Source organism: Ursus americanus, chromosome 25, assembly GCF_024610735.1.
Source record: "Ursus americanus isolate L20-20 chromosome 25, mUrsAme1.1.p, whole genome shotgun sequence".
NCBI lineage: Eukaryota > Metazoa > Chordata > Mammalia > Carnivora > Ursidae > Ursus > Ursus americanus.
This window is the reverse complement of record NC_142151.1, coordinates 30,137,130-30,159,408: the sequence shown is the minus strand read 5'-3', so window position 1 is coordinate 30,159,408 and position 22,279 is coordinate 30,137,130. Positions and strand designations below refer to the sequence as shown.

Here is a 22,279-nt window from a genome sequence, read left to right as displayed (position 1 = left end):
GTACCAGACAACAGCCCCCAAAGGCCCCATAGCCTGATGGAATTATTTAAACTAGCAAATCCCAAGCCTGTTTATGCTGCCTTGCCCATTCCTTCTCACTGAACAGACAATAAAAGCTCTTGTTCACATTTTCTGCTTGCTCCATCTGCCCCTTATGGACCCGGCTGCTTTCTCAGGTAACCCCTGTGGTATGGCATGCCTCTCCTTTTGGGAATCTGTGGGTCTAATGATGTTTCTCATGGCAACTCTCTCCTGATCTGGTGGCCTTACCATACCCGAATAACAAAACCTGGATTTCAAAATAAATAGACCTCTGAACCCTGAGAGGACATCACAATCCTTGCTTTACATTTTTAGCTCTCTATAAACTCTGAGAGGTGAAGTACTTTCGTTGAGCTCAAATGAAGATTTTTAGAGCATCTATAAGTTTTTTAAAGTTCTTGAGATGTAATTCATATAATATAAAATTTACCCTTTTAAAATGTACACTTTGTGGTTTTTAATATAGTTGTAAATTGTGCAATCATCATTTCTATCTAAATCCAGAACATTTCATGACTCCAAATGGAAACCCTGTGTCCATTTCCTTTCCCCAGCAGCCCCAGGTAACCACTGCTTCCATTCCGCCCCTCTGCATCTGTCTAGTCTGGACATTGCATATAAATGACATCACACAGTATGGGCTTTTGTGAATGGCTCTTTCACTTGTCACAGTGCTTCCAAAGTTCACCCGTGTAGCATGTATCAATATTCTCTTCTTTTTTATTGCCATATAACATTCTACTGCATAGATATACCTTTTATATCCATATGTCCAAATATTTTGCCTATTATGAATAATTCTGCCGTAAACACCCATAAACATGTTTGTGGAGACATATGTTTTCAATTTCCTTGAGTTACACAAACTTGGGAAAACAGTTGAGTAAATATGGTGACCAAATGTTCTTTTTGAAAAATGAGAGATACTAAACACCCCTATGCATGATATTTAGTTCCTGTTAAGTTTTCCTTTCAAAGGAGGCTGTAACCAGAAAATGAAAACCTGTAAGTCCCCAATTAAACTCATACTACGGCTGGTGGGATGACTGCCCTGCAGCACAAAGTCAGACGTGAGTCACATGCTGAGAATGTATTGTGTGCCAGGCACTGGGCAGCCTCATGACCAACGTGTCTCTGTTTCTGTGACTCTAATAACAATCCTAACAATAGCTAACATTTACTGAGCTATTACTCAGTGTTAGCTTATTGTTACTCCATGTTAACTCTCACTGTGATTATTATTATACCAACAGATACAGAAAGGGACTGGAATTAACAGAGACTAAAAACATAATGGCCTGCATGCCCCAGGAAGAGCTCTTACATCTGAGATAAGCCCCAGACTAAATGTCATTTCCAGGAAGTAAAGGAAAGGACAGGGACCTACTCCAGTGAAAAGGAACTATAAGGCAAACTCACGTACTTTTCACAGAGATATTTTAGGCACAAGCTTCACAACCTTGAGTATACATTTCCTCAAACTGGAAAGATCAAAAGTAGTGACCAGAGCGGATTAGGAAGAAAACTCTGGTCAGAAAATGGTACCCATTTATTAGCCTATAAGAATGAAAGGAAGGAGTGAAACTGAAACAAGGAAGATTTGAGAAAACATATCATACCCCCCCCCCACACTGATAGCTAAGATCATCACGGACAGGTCACATTGTCGCAGTTATGTGCTAGTACACAGAAAAATATTTTTTAAATACTTGAAGATTTGTGTCCTTGAAAGAACAAGTTTTAGTTACTAAGGAGATTCCCTTTTGTGGAATCCTAACAGTGTTGACCAAACCAGGTTAGACAGAATTGCTTTGGTGAGCAAGAAAACGGCCGACTTTTCCAAGATGTACAGAACAACATTTATGAATTATTCTTCTGTGACCGGCTCACACTATAATACTCACTAAGAAAAGGTAGCGTTCTTGTGCTGACGTGTTCCGAGCAGCTAGTTTGAGGATCTGTCCCTCTTTTATTAGTTCATTTGAAGGATTTACAATGTCTTCTTCCTCTCCCAACATTTCATAAATCTCTAAGAGTTTCTTTAAGTTCTCCTAGGAAATTAAAACAAAACACAGCAAGACCAAATAAAGGGAGGTTTGACCTTGGTGGCTTTAATAATACAATGACCTTAGCTAAAATCTGGATGATTCAGAAGGGACTGGGACTAAGCATAAATTTGGTATAAAATGTGTCAGTTATGAGCAAATTGAAACCTGGGAGAAGAGGGGAGGGAATTATTCCACATAACACTAAACATTTAATAAAGAATCTTTTTTGTTCACCTGTATCAATTCATTTTGGTCCAGACCTGCAGGTAACATTAGGCTATGTTATTGACAATTAACTAGAAGATTCCCATCTCCTTTGAAAATCACTTACCATTTTTCTTATTGCACTATTAGAATGGCTTGCTGCTGTAGATATAATTTCAAGTGATTCTAAATGGGAAAAAAGAAAATTAAATGTATTTTGTTGTTCCTACGCTACTAGATAGGTGAATAACATATACTACAATAAGAAGAAATCTGAGACCGACAACCACATCTGACACCAAAAGCAGGGGCAATTTCCATTACAAAACGGATACTTTAACAAGTTCATTTGTAAGTACGTTACTTGGAACATGAAGGGCATTTCCTTGTAAATGGATGACATAGACGGATGACCTACATACAACTATACAGATGACCTATATAACGGACCTTCAAAATCAACAAATGTGTGTACACTAGATTGGCACGAGGCACTTGGCCAGATGCTTTCATATATATGATGTCTCTTCATTCTTACACAACGTCGAATGGAGAGTCTGTTAGCTAGCTCCACTTGGCAGGTGAAACAAATGGCAAGTGATGTGGCCTGGTTAAGGTCATACAACTACGATACTGTAGGGCCACACTGGGACCTACATCTTCTCAGTCAAAGCTCTACAACAATTCAGCAGGAAAACTATTTTATGAGATTTATGAGCAAATTAACCACCAAGCATAACCATCTTTCTTTGGGAAAACACACTCAGAGTTCTAGTCTTGGTCAGTAAAGGGGAATCCTTTGATGCCAATGCTGATGGAACCTTTGTTGCTGGGCAGGTGGTGGGAGAGATGGGAATGGGAACTGCTGGTATGGGCAAGGGAGGCTCTGGCACTGCTGGTGAAGAGCTGTGGAGGCTGAGGCCTCCTGCTGGATCAACCCCAGGGAATGCCCTCAATCCTAGATCATGACCTGCTCTTTCTTTTCTATCTTATCAATACTGGCCTGATTAATTCTGTTACTGCTACAACCTCATTAATTCTAGACCAAATTCTCTGTCTTCTCTGTTTCATGGCTGAACAGAATGCACTTTTGTTGCTTTCTCTTCTCCTTTGGGTCTCTAAAAGCACCTCTGTGATTTCCTTACAATTTTAGTTTAAGGAGCAACGGGCAACCAAAGAGAGTAATAAAATATCCAACAGTGTTGCTAACTTTCTCATGGCTGACACTGCCACCCTTGGGTAAGTCCAAGTCTTGGAGTATAGAAGAAACTGAATGTTTATTTAGATTTTGGAGGACCATCCCGATTGGGGCAATTCTGTGCATTCCCTACAGGATCCAAGGTAGAGGGAGACAAAATAAAATAACTTGGGATCAGCAGTTTGAGGAGTAGCAGTGGTAACCCCATCTTAAGTCCTACCACTAGAGTTCTGCCACCAAAACCAACCACACAGCCCAGATGAATGGGAAGTGGGCATGAAGTGGAAAGTGGAAGAAGTCAAGTCAGGATAATTCCAAACTATAAAGTGGGAAAGGGAAGAAGAGAAGTTCCTGTGGTCATTGACTCACTTGGGTGGTGGGAGAAATGTAACAAAGAAAGTCTTTGTTAAAAAAAAAAAAAAAAAAGACCCAGGCTGCCAAGACCAAAGATTGTATTCTGTGTTCCTCATCTCTTACCAGGGTACACTTAAAATAAAAACAAGAAATTATTAGCAAAGTACCAATGTTTCAAGACTGTACAGCAGCACTGTTAGTTCTTGACACGAAGCCATTTCTATTCCTTAAATTTGTATTCTTCCCTTCAGTTACTTGATTCATTTTTTTTAATTAAAACAATTTTTTTAAAGTAAGCTATACACCCAAAGTGGGACTTGAACTCATGACCCCTAGATCAAGAGTCACATGTTCTTTTGGCTAGGCCAGCCAGCCGCCCCCTTTTAAACTTCTTTTTTTTTTTTAAAGTAAGCTATACACCCAATGAGGGGCTTAAACTTATGACCCTTAGATCAAGAGTCATATGCTTTGATTTTTTAAAAGTACATGAGAAAGCTAAAAGTATTGAAACTCCTGAGCCTTCAAAAAACCCATTCGTTAGGATCTAATGAAAAAAACAGAAGGCAACTACAAGAATAGGAATAAAGTTTTCCTGGGAAAATCTTAACTGCCACTAAAAGCATCATTTTCTCTTCTTTTAGGGTAGGTAGAACAACTTTGCTTAGGTTATTTTTACATAGTAAATGTCATTTTAGCTTTCTTGGTATGCATCAACCCATCTAATCAACCAGCAGCACCAGTAATTCTGAATGGTTGTATTCTTCCTGTGAGAAGGTAATTGTGTATTGCTATTCCAGATGTCCCTAAGACTATAGTTTCAGATTCCCGAGTTAATGATTAACGTGAAATCAGCATGAGAAATGTGACCGGCATTGCTCTAAACCTGTGATTTGGGCTCAGAAGTGCCTGCCTAGTTGAGATGTTGATGACAACTCCCAGTGAGGTTATTTTTTGGCAGCAGTATTTTACTGAATTGGCTGTGAGACATATCTCGCTCTTCAACCACAAGGCTTCCTGGTCACTTGATTACCCCATAATAGAAAGGGGGAGGGAGAGAAGCATTTACTTTTAGCATCATTCCAGTCTGGAGAATCAGGGGGCAATTTCCTTAGGTAGTCCTTCAGAAGCATCTCATACCGGGGAATTCGCTGAACAGGTTCCAGCATGTGATGCTGCAAAGTCAAGTTCCCACAGATCTTCTGTTTCTACGATGAGAAAGGTTTTTGAAGAAAGATTTAAAAATGAAGGTGGCCAATCTAAAAACTCACTGTCATACAGAACTTCCACCAAGGACAGTATTTCCCTGCAAAATGTGGTCTGTGGATCACTTGCAGTAGATCAATCCACGGCACTATGAAAAATGCAAATTCTGAACCCCATCCCAATCTATGAAACCACAATCTCTGAGGCTAAGGCTTGCGAACGTGCATTTTAAAATACCTCAGATTCTTAACAGCATTAAAGTTCGAGGCCCACCAATCTAGTCTAAGAACAGAAAGAAAAAGCAAGCAGAATTTTAAGGGAGAAAATTCCAGATTGCTGGCAACCACTTTAATTAGTCACATTATTGTGGTCACATTATTGAATCATACTCCAGACATACTTAAAAGATGCATATATTTAATGAGGTTCACTAAGCACAACTGTATTAAAAGACTTTGGACTCAGCAGAAACTATTTAATAATAAGGTACCATAAATGTCATTTCCTTTGAGAACTTAAAGTCTCCACATAGAAGAATGATAAGAACTGAGCATCTTATTATCTCTCACAAAATTTTAATTTTTTTTTTTAAAGATTTTATTTATTTATTTGACAGAGAGAGACAGCCAGCGAGAGAGGGAACACAAGCAGGGGGAGTGGGATAGGAAGAAGCAGGCTCATAGCGGAAGAGCCTGATGTGGGACTCGATCCAGTAATGCCGGGATCACGCCCTGAGCCGAAGGCAGACGCTTAACCGCTGTGCCACCCAGGCGCCCCACAAAACTTTAATTTTTGATTAGGCCATGTCAGTCTTTTCCATTTGAAATTGAACTCTGTAAATAGATCTCCTTTTCTTACAGCAAAACTGAGTCTATAGCCCTTGCTTTCAATAAGCTGTTAACATAAGACAGGGAAAAGATTATTTGAAAAATAAGATGCATTGTTGTTCATATTAAACAAACCAGGAATCCCATTCAAATATTTATTGAACTCATACCATGATCAAGGCACTGCTGGGTATAAAAGTGGTATTAAGACATGATGTTTGCATTCAAAGCGAAGGAGAAACTAAAGCCTTCACAGACAAGAGAGCATTTGACACGAACTCTGATGAGGGCAGCCTCTGGTGGGCAGGGAAGGGAAGACCAGGGGACAAGTGCAGGAAGAGGGACCTTGGAGAGCAGGCCCAAGGCAGCTGGACATGAAACATGTTGAGTTTTGTTGGAAAATAAGATATACATACAGGGAAACAGGTGATGAGGAAGAAAAGGTAATCTGGGGTAATAAGTCAAGCTGAGTTTTGACTTACTTCATCTAAGGTTTTTGTGCAGGAAAGCAGTATCGTTAGATCTGAGATGTATTAAGATTAACCTACTGCAGTGTGGCTTTAGGGAGATGTGGGGAAATTAGTTTGGAACTTAATACTATAGATCAGGAAAAAAGTACAAAGAGCCTGAAATCAAGATGGAAACTGAGGAAATAATAGCTTTCCTTAATAAAGTATAAAATATTAATGTTGTAAGTTCAGTCATCTCATTTGATTTTCTCCAACAAACCTATTGTAAATGTGTATACAAATTGTATACATATACATACAAATGTGTATACAAAACCTATTGTAAATGTGTATATAATATTATATATTATTAGTATATGAAATATGGGAAAATATTACTGATCCCCACATTTTTACATGAAGAAATGGTGGCTCAGAGAAGTTAGTCTTCTAAGGTCCAGTGACTAAGTGGCTGAATTCTAAACTTGGTTGATTCCCACTCCGCTATGACAGTTTAGAGGTAGGAAACGACTGGAAACAATGACCCTAGTGATGGCTAAAGGCTCAGGAACATGAGGGTGTGAAGGCCAAGAAGAATGTGAAGAGTCAAACCTGTACCCTGTCCAGTTTAAGCAAAAGGGGCTAGTAAAAGAATCAAGGCCAGCATTCAGAAAGGCAGATGAGTGCTTAATCATGAGAAGAAGAAAAAAGAGTGAATGGATAGAGGCAGGACTTTTGGGTATGGCTGAGGGAGGAGACTGGCAAAATACTCCCTGGAAAAAGCATCTAGAAAGCTGGATAAAAATGATACAATAACCATTTCAGCAATCTAGAAATTGACCAAAGACACAGAACAATCTGAAAAGAGTTTATGCTTTAAAAACTATTGACCTTTGGGTAAGAACAGTGAGAATTTGTGGCATTCTGGCCTGGGGCCATACCCATTCCTCCCCTAGCAAATGAAGATTCAATGACTGGAAGGTTTAGTTTGGGTGCAACTGGCTGTGAAGACTGGCAGTGTCTCTGCTAAAGTTGAGACAGCTCATTAGATCTGGAGTGGTGGGCAAAGCACACACCCGGCAACACTGTCAGTGAAAGTGAAGGTGGGCAAGTGGGGAAAAGACCAATGGCTCTACTAGCCTGAAGCTGTGGTTGGAAGTGGGAGGAGGGAAGGTTAGATAATAATATTCTTGGTTGAGGCTGTGTGAATGATCAGCAGAGGCAGAAGACAGCTTAAGGCAGCAGAGTCTCTGGGCTTCCCTAAGGCTAATAACATATAGACAGGAGACGTAAAAGGGTCCAATGGACTTGAAAATGCTCCGATCTTTAAATGCGTTCCCCTATGCATAGACAGGTCCATCAGCAGATGACAGTTTACCGGCTCTCGGTAGTTTAGTCATCTGTGTTCAATAACTGACCCCTAACCTAGGTAGACATAGGGGCAATCCCTAGAAGGCTGGGATCACATACACACACACATGAATATTAAACCATATACTGAGTAGAGACATTGGCAACTGCACACCAGAGGAGAGACAGATTTTATAGATCATGTTGAAGCAAGTTACTAAAACAAACAAAACTAACTAAAGCTACTGTCAGTGGGCGAGATCAGAATCCAGAGTTGCTACAATAGGTTCTCTAAAATGTCCACTATTCAGCAAAAAAATATGAGACATTCAAAGACATAGAAAACCTTTACTATTTACTAAACTGAAAAAAGGCAATCAAAAGAAATTGTCGCTGAACACGGATACTGGATGTAGCTGGCAAAGACTTCAATGTAGCTATTATAAAAATGTTCAAAGAATGAAAGGAAATTGTTTTGGAAAACATGAAAAGTGTAACAACAATGAATGCACAAATAGCAATTTCCAAGGAGGAAACAGGCATTATAAAAAGAACCAATGGAAATTCTGGAGTTGAAAAGCACAAGAGCTGAGATGAAAAATGTACCTCGGGGACTCGAAAGCAGATTCCAGACAGCAGGAGAAAAAAAAATCAATGAACTCAAAGAAAGATTAATAGAAATGATACAACCTGAAGAACAAAGATTGAAAAATGAATCATCTCAGAAACTTGCAGAATAACAAGAATACCAACACACGTGTAATTGGAGTAAATTATTTGAAGAAATAATGGCTGAAAACTTCTCAAATTGATTAAAAAAACCCTACATATCTAAGAAATTCAACCCTAAGAAAAATATAGAGCCATATTAGACACATCATATTCAAACTCTTCAAAGACAAAAGCCAAGAGATAAATTTGAAAACAACAAGAGAAAAACAATTCATCACATATAGGAAATATCAATGCAGTTCCTAACTTCCCATATAAAACAACAGAGGACAGAGCACAGTGAAATGACATTCATTTTGCTGAAAGAAAAAAAAAAAACAACAATTAAACAAGAATTCTGTATCCAGCAACACAATTCAATAGTGCAGAAGAAACACGGATATTCCCAGATAAACAAAGACCAAGAAAATTTGTTGCTATCCAATTCTGCCTTGCAAGAAACACATCACTTTATGTGGAAAGGAACTTAGTTCAGAAATGGTAAATATATGGGTTAATAAATACATTTATAGATCTATTTTTTCTTATATCCTCCCTACATTCAAAGGCATAAAATTATAAAAAATAATAATTATATCACTGTATTATTGTATTTAAAACATGTAAAGGTAATATATAAGAGACTAAAAGCATGGGGCATGGAGGAACAGAGCTACAGTGGAGCAAAATGCCTTACTCTACCAGAATTTAGGTTAGTATTCATCTGAAGTAGACTGATAAATTAAGATGCAGATAATAATTCCTTCAACAGACAGTAGGAAAAAAAATGAAAAAGTCTGAGAGGAATTAAAATGGTAAAATAAAAAATATTTATATAGCACAAAAGAAAACAGAGGAGCAGCAGAATCCCCACCCCAAGAATCTAATGTGACCTAAAGAATTCCTTTTTGATTTTTAAACTTTATCAAGTAATAAGTTATTAAAGACTTTGACTAGAGAATCAAATAAAAATTACTATGGTATTATTAAAGTGTATTATCCAGGTTTGGTGAAATTGAAAAAAAAAATCAGGACACACATATAAAGTGACACACACACACACACACACACACACACACACACACACACACCCAGAATAATGTTTGCAGACTGTCAGGGTTTATGGCAATCATTCTTTATGTTCATTTATATATATTCATTCCATCATCTCAATCTCTGAAAGAGAACAAGAGAGGCAAAGAGCTGAATGGGAACCCACTTTATAAATTTATGTGGATCTTTATAAAAGCTAGACTCAAAAGCAAATGGAGAATTTACTGCTCAGCACATGCCACGTGCTCAATAAATATGTTAACTTTGCGGAGATGATTTCTGCATAATTCAGAATAGCACAGAATTTGGCAGTCTCAGACAGATGTCTCAATCTCAACTTTAGATCTAGAAGACCTTATGATTTGTACAGAAAAACTAATTCACAGCCTTGAACAAGAGTCCAATTACCTGAATTTCTTCAACTACTGATTTGAACTGGGGAATACGCTCGGTCATGTTTTTAACCAATTCCATTGCGTTATCAAATCCCTTCACATATTCTCCGTACATCTTAAGGAATGGTGCCAATTTCTGAAGGATGTCACCAATTCTAGGGGTTGCTTCCCTGTACAAAATACAGAAACAGGTCATTAAAATTTCTTACAGAATAAGTGAATTAACAGGACTCCAAATGAAGTGATGACTTTCTACACACTCCCTGTGCTTTATCCAAGCCACCTTGCTGTCAGACGGGTAGAGAAATAAAGCAGCACCTTTCTAAAGGAAGTTTAGGAAAGACATAGTAAAGAGACATGCTATGGAGTTTTTAAAGCTCCAGATTACCCCGATACCTCATCTCCACTAATCAAAAGATTGTTTGGAAAACAGAGATGAAATCCTTTTCAACCAAAGCTAAAAATGTACCACAACTTCTAATCAGTGGTCTTTATGGTAAAAATTTAACACAAAGTTTGGCTGTAGCTTTGTGTAGCATTATTGTTTCAATTTAAAAGCAAATAACACCACATCTAATATGACTGCCTGAGACATATCATTTGCCATCTACTCCTCTTACCATTCTTGCATTCGTTTTTCCAGCTCTGGCAATAGGAATTTACTATGGAAGGCATTTATTGATGAAATATTAGAAAAGATTTTATTCACCATCTCTGCTGGAAATGAGCCTCGATTTGCTTCTTCTAATAATTTGCAGTAAAATACCTGAATAAGAGAATAAAACAAACATTACTTTAAATTTATTGGTTACCACCTAGCACTGTGCTAGGCATATAGTGGGCTCTTAGTAACTTTTGTTGAGTCAATGAAAAGGTTCAGGGTTCAAGGAATAAATCATTTTTGAAATGTCCGAATATATGCTCTGATTGAGAAGAACCAGGAATCAGAATTAGAAAACTTGACTCTAGGGGTGCCTGGGTGGCGCAGTCGTTAAGCGTCTGTCTTTGGCTCAGGGTGTGATTCCAGTGTTCTGGGATTGAGCCCCACATCAGGCTTCTCTGCTAGGAGCCTGCTTCTTCCTCTCCCACTCCCCCTGCTTGTGTTCCCTCTCTTGCTGGCTGTCTCTCTCTCTGTCAAATAAATAAATAAAATCTTAAAAAAAAAAAAAAAGATTTTTTTTTTTATACCTAGGCTACGCCTATGCCTAGGCTATGTTAACCTTTCCTATGCCAGAGAATTTCCAATTGAGGTAAAGGGATTTACTCCTATCTATAAGTAGAGTTTATAAAGATGGAAAACTTTATATATAACAATTGTGGTATATTTCACTCTTATGTTTTGAATGACTTAGATGGCATGTATATCATATTGCCCTTTATTGTAATTTGTTGGCATGAATCTCATTTCCCCTATTTAAACTGTATGCCCCCTTGGGGAGGGAGGGAGGCCATCAGAGTTTAGTTCCCATGGTAGAACAGGTGCTTAATAAGTATCTGGTCAATGGATAAGTCAAAGTATTTTAGTTCACAGATGACTTCCTGCTTTTAAGTAATAATTCATGATAACTTGAACACTTCTAAGAGGATAAAAAGATCTCTTGTACATAATAATGAATATCTTAAAAACAATTAAAAAAATTGCAGTCTTAGCTATACTCCACTAGGGCTACTATACCTCTTAATTGCCATTCTGTTAAATGTAGGCACAAGGAGGTCTGTTCCTTCATAATGTCCAGATGGTTGTTAATTTTCTAAATTCACCTCCACTGCATTTTCTTGGGAGGCAAAACGAACACAAAATTATGTCCTTAGAGACTCTAATAGATAGGATATTGTAAGTAATTAAGACTCTAAAATTCTAAAAGGTCAGCTTTCATTCTAAAAGGTCAGTAGCTTCTCAGCTACTAATAAGAAATAGCAAAAAAGAACAAAAAACGAAAACCAAAACCCCATAAAACCTGATAAGAGGAAAAGACATGTCTCCATGATAGGAATACCTAACATTTCAGGTCTGTAATCCCCATGAGGAGAAAAACTGTTTCAGAAGTACAAACCCAACAGGAATCAATGGACTTAAAGTGAAATTCTTTGGAAAGTGAGTATTTAAGACACAAACTCATTATTTCAAAGAACAGAACCCTTAATTGGGCCCCTTAAGGCTCACTCTAACAGGGCCAGAGTTCATTCTAGGAACCGACGATAAGGAGGTACACCCAGGATGGCGTGTTCCCATGAAGTTCCAGTTTCCCAATGGCAGAAGTGGGACAATTCTTCTTATAATTAACACTCCAACATGGCAACTTTCTCTTCTAATAAGAGGAGTCTATATTAGCAACCCACCAATTATCTTGTTCTTTTATCATTAAAACAATATTAAGAGGCCTTAGTTTTCAAGCGATTCTTATGATGCATTTTAAAACTTTCTTTGTAAACATACATGCATTTGAAATGATACTCAAGGCTCCACCATGATGAAATACAAAACATGATAAAGTAGGATGTCATTTCCAACAAATATTAACTGTGCAACTTTATACCAGGCACTGTATTAGATGTCTCCTACAAGCTTGAGCAAGTGAACGTTCAAAATTCTTCTGGCCCTATTACTCCATCAATTCAGATGAGTCACATGGGGCTGAAGAGCGCATGAGACAAACAGAATCAGTGGCATATTCTCATATGAATTAGAATCACCAATCTCTTATTTAGATTATAATGGTAACATGGCTCTAGAATCATAACAAATGGTCAAGAAACATACTAGTGTTTAGTGTTGAAACATACAGATAAAGGGATTTTGTGACTCACAGAGAGTCCTTGAATCTGCTCTTTATGAGTTGAAAACCCTTTGTGTCTAGTGAATTCACTGACAAAGCTAAAAATCGTAAAGATTCCCTTGAAGAAAAAGCTTTCATTGGCCAAAAACAGTCATCCCCTTCTTATAGTTTCTAAAACCCCTTGATGACTAAGAATGATGAACAATGCCAAAAAATAACCCTGAAAGGGAAAATCTTACCTGATCTAAGAGGTCAAGTCGGTTGACGTAAGCTCTTTCCGTAAGCAAAAGTTCGTTGGCTATTTTGTGAAGTTTTTGCTCATTAGTTTCCTAAAAACACAACAGATGTTCACATATTAGGAAATAAAGCCTGGACTTATTTTTCAAGTAATAAACACCTTCTCAAATGCTCAAAATAGTTTTCTCAAGCTTCTCATGTACCCAATTCTTTTCAGCCATGAAGGGCCATCCAACCAGAAATGAACACAATTAAAAATGAACAATCTGCTAGATGTAACTTATAACATTGCTAGCCTCTGTCAAAATTGACACTATCACCTCTGTCCTTGAAACACCTTTTATCTTTCTCAGACACTGTATTTGGCTCATTTTCTCCCTGCCTTTCTCAGGCCACTCTTTAGCCATGATTTCATCACTCTCTCAGATATCTTGTCTAATTATTAGCCCTACGCACCTAACTTTCTGCCTTTTTAAAAAAACGTTAGGGAAAATTTCAATCACATATGAGTAAACAGTAAAAGGAACCAGTATGTATCCATTACTGAGATTCAACAACTATCAACTCATTTTTCATCTTGTTTCATCTATGCTCCCCTCCCTCTACCCCATATTATTTTAAATACAAACATTTTATTATTTCCTCAGTATATGTTTACTTAGCTCTTAAATATATTTGTAGAGCTTTGCTAGTTCCATGAGATTGGGAACATTTTTTTCTCGATAACTTGGTAACTCTCGTCTACTACAATGCTTCAATAAAATACTGGCATTCAATAAAATATTGCTGAATGAATGGATGAGTAGCAATCACACAAACCTAACTATTGTTGGACATTTACTGACATGTTGTCAATGTAAGACCAAACTCATCTTTTCAGGAAAACCTCTATCCTACCACTTCTCACCCCAGCCCACACCACCCCACCAGAACTTTACCAGCCTGGCAATGGTTCCATCCCTTTCCAATTACCTGGCTTTGGTATCTTAAATCACTCTAAACTTAGTCCCGTACCACAAAATCCAGCTGCTATGAGCTCCTACTCTTACATTATTAGCATCCATCCTTTGAGTTTTCATCACTGCCATCTGGTTTTGCTCATACCACATCTCAAGCCCAGGCCAATCAATAGCTCCCAGTTGATCTGATTTTTTGGCTAGTTAGACCCACCTTATATGCTGTTGTACGAGCAATCTTTCTAACTCTGCTTTGCCAAGATCATTCTACTTTCCATAGAAGGAAAACTTCCAACAGTCCTCTTTTCACCAGCAGGATAAAATCCATCAGGGTTGTTCAAATCTCTCTCTACTCACTTCCTCAGACTTCTTTCTCATTGTATCTTTGCAGGCACCCTTCCCTGCAAACACACCAATCTAATCCACATGTTATCCAAACATGTCCATGGTCATTCCCAAACCTTTCTTCTTTCCATCCTCTCTGCATGGCATACATTCTTGCTTTATCTCTCTAGGTGTTTAAGACTTTTTTTTTTTTTTTTTTTTTGGATGGCCTGCTGAATTTCCATTCCTTGTCCATGGAGCCTTCTTCAACTATCCAAAGCTCTTGGGTTTGGTCCTATTAGAACTCATTTTCTATTTTATACCTAAACATCTTTTTGTTGAGAAATTTTGACCTAGCTACTTGCTGAAATACCCTTTTCATTCTAGGCAAATATGAAGCATAGTAAGGGTTTAGTAAAAACTCTAATACCAAAGCAGGACAAAGTATATTTTAGACCAGTGTCTAATTTGTGCAAAGGCTACATTTGAAATTATGTATAAAATGCTATTAAGCTGTAGGAATGCTTCATTGTGTTCAACATATGAGGTCTACTTTTATGCTTTATGCAATATCTGTTCTAATGTGAGAAGTAACCATTTTGCTTTTTACAGCAGCACTAAAATGAGGGATTTTTATGTGAAGTCTTCAGGTAAAGTAACATAAGACTGTTTAAATAATTTGTGGTCTCAAAAATACTGAAATAAGAACTATGTAGTCATTAAATCCCACAATTAGCCAAGGTTGTGGTTAAACAACAAATTCAGGGGGGCGCCTGGGTGGCGCAGTTGTTAAGCATCTGCCTTAGGCTCAGGGCGTGATCCCGGCGTTCTGGGATCGAGCCCCACGTCAGGCTCCTTCGCTGGGAGCCTGCTTCTTCCTCTCCCACTCCCCGTGCTTGTGTTCCCTCTCTCACTGGCTGTCTATCTCTGTCAAATAAATAAATAAAATCTTAAAAACAACAACAACAACAACAACAAATTCAGGGTAAAGTATTAGCACTATCGTTCGCCTGTTTGACATCCTTTCCCTCCATTTCTTAATGATATCCAGATCTGTTCAGTGTATCTACCTTACCACTATGTAGCCTTTCCTTTGGAGAAACTACCCTCATTGTCCAGGTCAAAAGACAGCCTAACAATCAAGAATACACAGAGATTGGTTCAGGAGCCAATGAAATGCAAGGGTATATGCACGATGGCTCCCTCCTCTCGGCCCCACCCCTCTCTCCTATCACCAGCTCCTATTAACAGATCTGCCCTTTTGCAGAATGTTGTGTAAATGGAATCACACAGTATGTGTCTTTTCAGTCTTGTTTCTTCCACTTCTCAAAATGCATTTGAGATACATCCATGTTGTCATTAGTACTGGTGGCTTGCTCTTTCCAAGTACTTAGTTTTATTTTAATAGTGGTACTACTGTATCTCTTTGACTCACTTACATACTTTCATATGTTCTGATTCTGGTTTTGACAAATACCTCTAAAGAAAACCACCCAGCAACGTTTGGGCCATGATAAAATAATACATCTTTCATGAGTCAGAGAATTCATTAACCAACAGGTCATACTGTCTGTTACTGCTATGCAATGAAGTCACTCCTGAGGTCTTCCACATCCTACAGGATCTTAAATAGGAAGCTTATAATAAAGGATCTTTTGCTGACTCTAAATCATACTTTAGCTGAACTTGGCATATTGTAGGTATCCTGGTCATAATTTGCAAAATCCAAGGGAGATGCCAGCAGTTATTAGCAAAAGTTGTGTCCTTCCACACAGATGGTCTTCTAACGTCAGGTCCCTGACCTTGCCAAAACCAACACAAAGATAAGCAAAAGTAAACTTGCTGACATTCAGTTTAATCACTCACATATAGGTTTACGAAAAGTTACTAGGGATTTTCGTGGTGGAGGTAAGGAAATCACCGACCCAAACAACAATTTCACCAGAACAGCTAACACTTATTCACTGATAGGTTGTTATGCACAGACACTGTTATATTTGACATAATTGACTCATCCTTACAATAACTCTATAGAATAGATACATTATTCCTGTGTTATACACAGCACACACATACAAGACAAAATTCCAAGGCTCAGAAAGGCCAGGTGACTTGCCCGAAGTCACACAGTTAAAAAGTAACTGAATCAGATTCCAATCATATAGGAGAGCATGGGACTTTTTGTCAGGGTCAGTAAACCCGTGGTTTTCACTTTAACTCTTCTCTGCAATAAGAAGACTGTAATAAGTGCCTACAAGGGATACAGACTAACAAAATACAAACCATCCACTTGAAAATGAAATGGGATATCTACTAGGCCTTATAATTTACACATTCCTTCTCCAATATAAATTCTCTTTATCACAGGCTTCTCAGCATTTTAGTAATAATTATCAGGTATTTAAATTTAGTCATATTTGATGTAATGATATGATAGCTTCTAACTTTATTATTTCATTTTATTTTTTTTAAAAGATTTTATTCATTTGAGAGAGAGAGAGAGAGAGCAGGAGTGCGGTGAGGGGCAGAGGGAGAGGGAGAAGCAGACTCCCCGCTGAGCAGTGAGCCCAAAGCGGGGCTCAATCCCAGGACCCTGAGATCATGACCTGAGCTGACATCAGAGGCTTAACTGACTGAGCCACCCAGGCACCCCTGATGGCTTCTAACTTTAAAAAATTAGTTACTGAGGGGCACCTGGGTGGCTCAGTCGTTAAGCGTCTGCCTTCGGCTCAGGGTGTGATCCCGGCGTTCTGGGATCGAGCCCCACATCAGGCTCCTCCGCTGGGAGCCTGCTTCTTCCTCTCCCAGTCCCCCTGCTTGTGTTCCCTCTCTCGCTGGCCGTCTCTGCCTCTGTCAAATGAATAAATAAAATCTTTAAAAAAACTTAGTTACTAAACTCATCTGTGAGTACATTTAGGAGAAATACATGACCCATCTGCATGCATGGGTCTCTGCTACTCTATCACACTTAGGATTAAATAACAAACATATTTTAAAATTGGTGATACACTGGGGATATAGCATGGTATTTTTTTAAAATAGAAAGCTAAATAGGTCAAGTTATATAATATTGTCTCTTATTATTTGCCACTTCAAAACTATATAACCCCTACTCTGTGCTTAGCACTATACTAAGTCGTCATATATTCTTGTGCTTTTTTGGAAAATAGTAATGGCTACACAATATTGATTTAATAAAAAATCTTATTTGCCTAATAGACTTCACTTTTTAAAATAATGATACATATGCTATTAAAAAAGCATCTTACCTTTCATATTCCTCTATAAAATAGATTTTTTCACTTGCAAATTATAACTATGTCCCTATATTGAAAGCTGATTCTCAGAATATTGCCTCAAACAAAAATACAATAGAGTATGTCTAAACGATCCCAACTGAAAAGGTAAGATGCATGCCTCTTACAGTAAAAGATCACACAATTTACTTTCCTCCACTCTCTCTTACTTCTCTCTGCACAATGCACTTGCGGGGCTAGGACTGTGCACCTTCACGTGTCCAGTAACCTTTCAGCAGAGCTACGCTCCATTCCCACTGGTTAGGCTCAGCCTGGTGGTGAGTCACTGTGCCCGCTGGCTCATGAATGTGCTGCACTGTCGGTTCTGCCTCCTCATTTACAGATGTCCCCCGCTCCTGCAGCTCTTTTCAGACCTTCTGGCATGACTCTTCCATATGGCAGGAGCCCAGACAAAGAGCCCCCACTGCAGCTCGCAGACTTCATTTACTGGGTAGGCAGAAAATGCTTGTGTGGAGCCAGCGATTCATTCTTCAGTGCCATACGCACGGCCACATGCCTCAAAACCACCAAGCAGGGGAGCGGATATTTTGGAAAGAACTTCATAAAGGTTCACCAACAATTAGAGTTTCTTAGAAGATGTTTTAAGGGCAAAGCCTTCAATTACATAAAAATGAAACAGATATTGATATCAGCTTCACTACTCTTCAGTTATGGTTTTTAACTTTTCAGTACATGCTCTCATGATTTCATTTTAAGCAGGAAGAATTTTTTTTTCTAAATACATGAATCGAAACTATTAAAAGTTCTTATAGCTCTTTCCATATATTCATTATAGTTATATTTAAAATAATACGTATATAAGTTACTGGGTTTTATAGGACCAGAATGAATGTTTCTAAGTTCTGGAAGTTTCTACCCAATTAATTAAATTGTTCCATGGAGAAGGCAGATGTGACTTTGTATGAATACGTATGTTTCTGCTTTCCCTAAAGTCCGTTCTTTCATAACAACATGAGTCAACTTAGGGAATAAACACTTGATTTTGTACCACAATTCATGAGATGCATAACATTTTGATAGGTCATTTTTGATGCCTTCCTAGACATTAAAGTCTTCCATGTGGCTGCAGGTGGTAATTTAAAATGAGATCACAATGATATTTGAATGTCACATAATTGGCCTGTCATCTCAAAAAGCATCTTAAAGTCTCTAACTTGTCTTGACACCTTCATTCCAATATTCCAGAATTGTACAGATTTTTTTCCTCATGATACTGAGGAACAGGGAAGTCAAGGGAGGCTATCACGAGTGAGCGACAGTGACAGCCCCCGCTATTTAGAGAGTACTTACTATGTGTTAGGCATACCGTATGTGCTTCACATGAATTATCTAGTGGAACCCTACTAATACCCTGAGAAGCAGGTATCATTATCCTCTCATTGTATAGATGAGGAAGTAGTGTCTTAACGAGGATGGGTGACCTGCCCAAAATCATATAGCTAGGAAGTGACTGAGCCAGGATTCAAATCTTGGTCTGTGAAAATGAAGTTCTTGCTTTGTTACAGCTCTTTAAGAGAAGTCCCTGTGGATTTGTGTCACAAGAAAATGAGAAGGAAAGGGAATAACATACAAATTTTGTGTTCAATTAGGATCATGTAACAATGTCATAAGGAAGGTTACATGGTCTCAGGGAAGATTTGTAATCAGCAAGAAATTTATCACCAGGTTCACATTACAGGAAAAAGAATACTCACTATGATACACACACATTATTCCTTTCCCAAGGCTTCACTGTATAGTATCACAAGAATAAATAGTTTATTACTTTAGCAGGAGCCTTCAGGAAGCTTTGGGAGAACAGTTCAAGCCTACTTTCGACCCAGCACCAATATTTTTCCAATCTGATGTCCTCTCCACTATTTATTCAGTTCAAAACAGGAGAATAGCCAAGTGTGAACTTTTAATCAGAAGGTTTGTATTATATCCTTTTGAGATACAGAAGGGAGAAGGGCAAAAAAGAGCTTGCACTGAGAAGGACAATTTAGTTACTTGCACAAGATCAGACAGGAAGTAAGTGGTAGCAAAGAGAGAACTTTGTTCTTCTTATACCCAATTTAGTATACATTAGACTAAATTGTCCTTTGCCTTTTGCAGAAATTAAAGACCAAGCACAAAGAAGAATTTAATATATGCTCACAATCAATAACTGAATTAACCTATCCCAAATGTAGGCAGGCCATCAAAGTAATCAGGTCACAAATAAGTATATCTGATGATAGTTCCCTAGAGTTAAAACCTTGTGCATATAAGTGAGTGCAGTATGTGGAAATAACTTATGGTCCTCAAGCAAGAGAAACAAACAAAATATAGGAAACCGGGGTTAAAAAGGAAGTGGCATGCAAAATTATCTCTGTGCATCCCACAAAGGAGCACGTCAGCTTAACACGGAACTGACAGCTGCTGGGATATTCACCTGGCAGGATATGTTGAACTTTGGATCTATCAAGGTCCTTCTCAGGTCATGAGTCTGTTCATCTTCACTTACAGAGGAGGAAACAGGATTTTATTTTATGTTTATCTAACTGACAGCTCACATTACGTTTTAAGGCACTGTCGAAATCTTTTACAACGATTCAGTGATCTATGCCTCGTAATAACCTTATGATATAGGTATCATTATCTCCATGTTGCAGATGAAGAAACTAAGGTACAGAGAGGTTTAAGTGACCTCTCGAGGTCATACAACTCGTAAGTAAGTGGCTGAGCTGGGTTGCAAACCTAGAAAGTCTGGCTCTTGAGCCTGTCTTCCTGACCACCAGGTTATGGTATATTGCTCGTTTTGTTTTGTTTTGGCTTGTTTTAAGCTACACATGACAACTTCTGTGTTTTTAACATCTGGCCTTTCTGTTTCTCCCCACCCATGCCAAACAGCATCTTGATATGCACTGTGACCTCCAAACACCTCGCTTTCCCAAACCTCCTGATTCATGTCAACATTCTGTTAAACCCCATGTCTGACTCCATTATGATCTTGTTCTCTTGGTATCGCTGATTTGCAGACCTTGCCTCACGCCCACTGCGAAGTTTGATCTTCTCTTTCCTTATTTTTCAGGCCACTCAGCAATTCTGGGGAGACTGCTGATTGTGCCCATTACCTTTGACCTTGGTCCTCAGAATCTTAGTCACAAGTCACCAGGAGAGCTTACCTTCTCCATTGTCCTCAATCCCTTGAGGCTACTCACTGGCCTCTATGGGGGGCACTTCCCAAACTGACATTCAGCACCAAGCCTAAGAGTTACCTCTACACTGTAGTCTTTGTAGCTCGCAGAGTTCCAGACTCTCCCTACTTCTCAATTATGCCAACAGGGAAGAATTCACCCTCTCAGTCATGCTCTGAAACTTGACTTTATCGTCGAGATCTCTTTTCCCTTTTACCTCATGATATCTTAGACAATGGTTATTTATCTCAATACTCCTTTTCAGCTGTTTCCTCTTTGTATTTTCTGCAGTGCCTTGCAAATAGTATGTGCAATATAAATGCACTGCATTTAATTCGATTACCCAGGTTCTCTGAGCTAGTTAGCAGACTGACTTCTAGTTTCATATTCTAAATGATGATCACTCTTTTAAAGCTCACCAATAATCCTGTGCCCCCTCCCCCAAATCCTGTGGTTCTCATGACATTGCTCTCTCTTCTTTTTCCACTCACACAACTCACTGTGTTCCCCTTTTGATTATGTTTTTGCTTTCTACGGCTCAGTCCCTGCCCTTCTTCCTGTTCCTGCACGTTCTATTTTGGCAATATTAATCACACCATTATGTACATCCTCTTACATTCTTATCCTCTTTCCTGAGCTCCAGATCTGTATTTCCACTTGCTTAATTAATATCTCCAAATGGATGTCCTACAGGTACAAAACTAACCTAATTAGCAACTCTACTCCTTCCCATCATTCCAAACACAATTATGTTCCTTCCTGTCTGCCACCTCAATTATTTCATTAACATATTAAGAAACCAAGACCTGCCGAATTCTGTTAAAGTACCATGTCTGAGGTCACCTAGCTGCTAAGTGACAAAGCTGGGGTTTGAACTCATCTCTTTTAATTCTAAACTCTTCACCCTTAACCAAAAGACCATAACGTGTTCAGAGTATTCCATTTTTGTTTGAGACATCTTCATGAGGACAATCCATAAGCCCCTCAAATTTTGTATGTCTAAACCCAATTAAATTTTTGCCCTCCAAATATGTCGCTCCTTCTATTCTCTTGTGGTTCAGTAGGTGACACACCATCTGGCACCTCATCCAAGCTAGGAGTTGAACATGACTCATTCCCTACCTCCATCAGGAGGCCCTCAGAAATCTCTCCTCTTTGTCCTACCCCTCTGCTGCCTCTGTCCAGGACCTCATCCTCTCACACCTGGATTACTGCAGTTGCTTACAACTGCTCCATCTGTTTTCCTTTTATCTGACTCATTTTTCTAAAACCCACAGATGTATAATCATGTCACTTCCATGCTCTAATTAAGTGCCTCGGAGGCCAGATAGTATTAGGCTTATGGAAAGTTTGAAATAACACAGGAAAACACCTATGTCTAATCCTACAAAACAGGATGCAGAATGACCATACATTAGGCTACTGAAGAAAAAAAAAAATTTTTTTTTTTTTTCAAAAATCAGCTCAGCAAAACAAGCTGGAATGTTAAATACTAAAGCAGCTCTCTTTGGGTGGTGGAAATATGGGTGATTTTTGTATTTTCTATGCTTTGCTGCATTTTCTTGATTTTCTATGAGGATTATTAATTTTTATCCACAATTTAAAAAATCCACTGTTTTCAGGGGGGGAAGATACAGTTTAGGTATACAAACCCACTGCAATTTGCTCTTAGCTTA

General features: G+C 38.5%; 1 protein-coding gene across 6 annotated transcripts in view; it reads right to left on the bottom strand.

Annotated features, from left to right (window-relative positions):
• The window catches only part of FGD4 (FYVE, RhoGEF and PH domain containing 4), a 198,789-nt gene that overhangs the window by 21,172 nt on the left and 155,338 nt on the right, over positions 1-22,279 (bottom strand). For all 6 annotated transcript variants that reach the window (XM_087855765.1, XM_087855766.1, XM_087855768.1 and 3 more), the window contains 6 exons: positions 12,851-12,940; positions 10,455-10,600; positions 9,848-10,004; positions 4,913-5,051; positions 2,422-2,480; positions 1,947-2,093 (listed from right to left, as the gene is read on the bottom strand). In XM_087855765.1, coding sequence (XP_087711891.1) covers positions 1,947-2,093; positions 2,422-2,480; positions 4,913-5,051; positions 9,848-10,004; positions 10,455-10,600; positions 12,851-12,940 — 738 coding nt within the window. The remainder of the gene's footprint in view (positions 1-1,946; positions 2,094-2,421; positions 2,481-4,912; positions 5,052-9,847; positions 10,005-10,454; positions 10,601-12,850; positions 12,941-22,279) is intronic.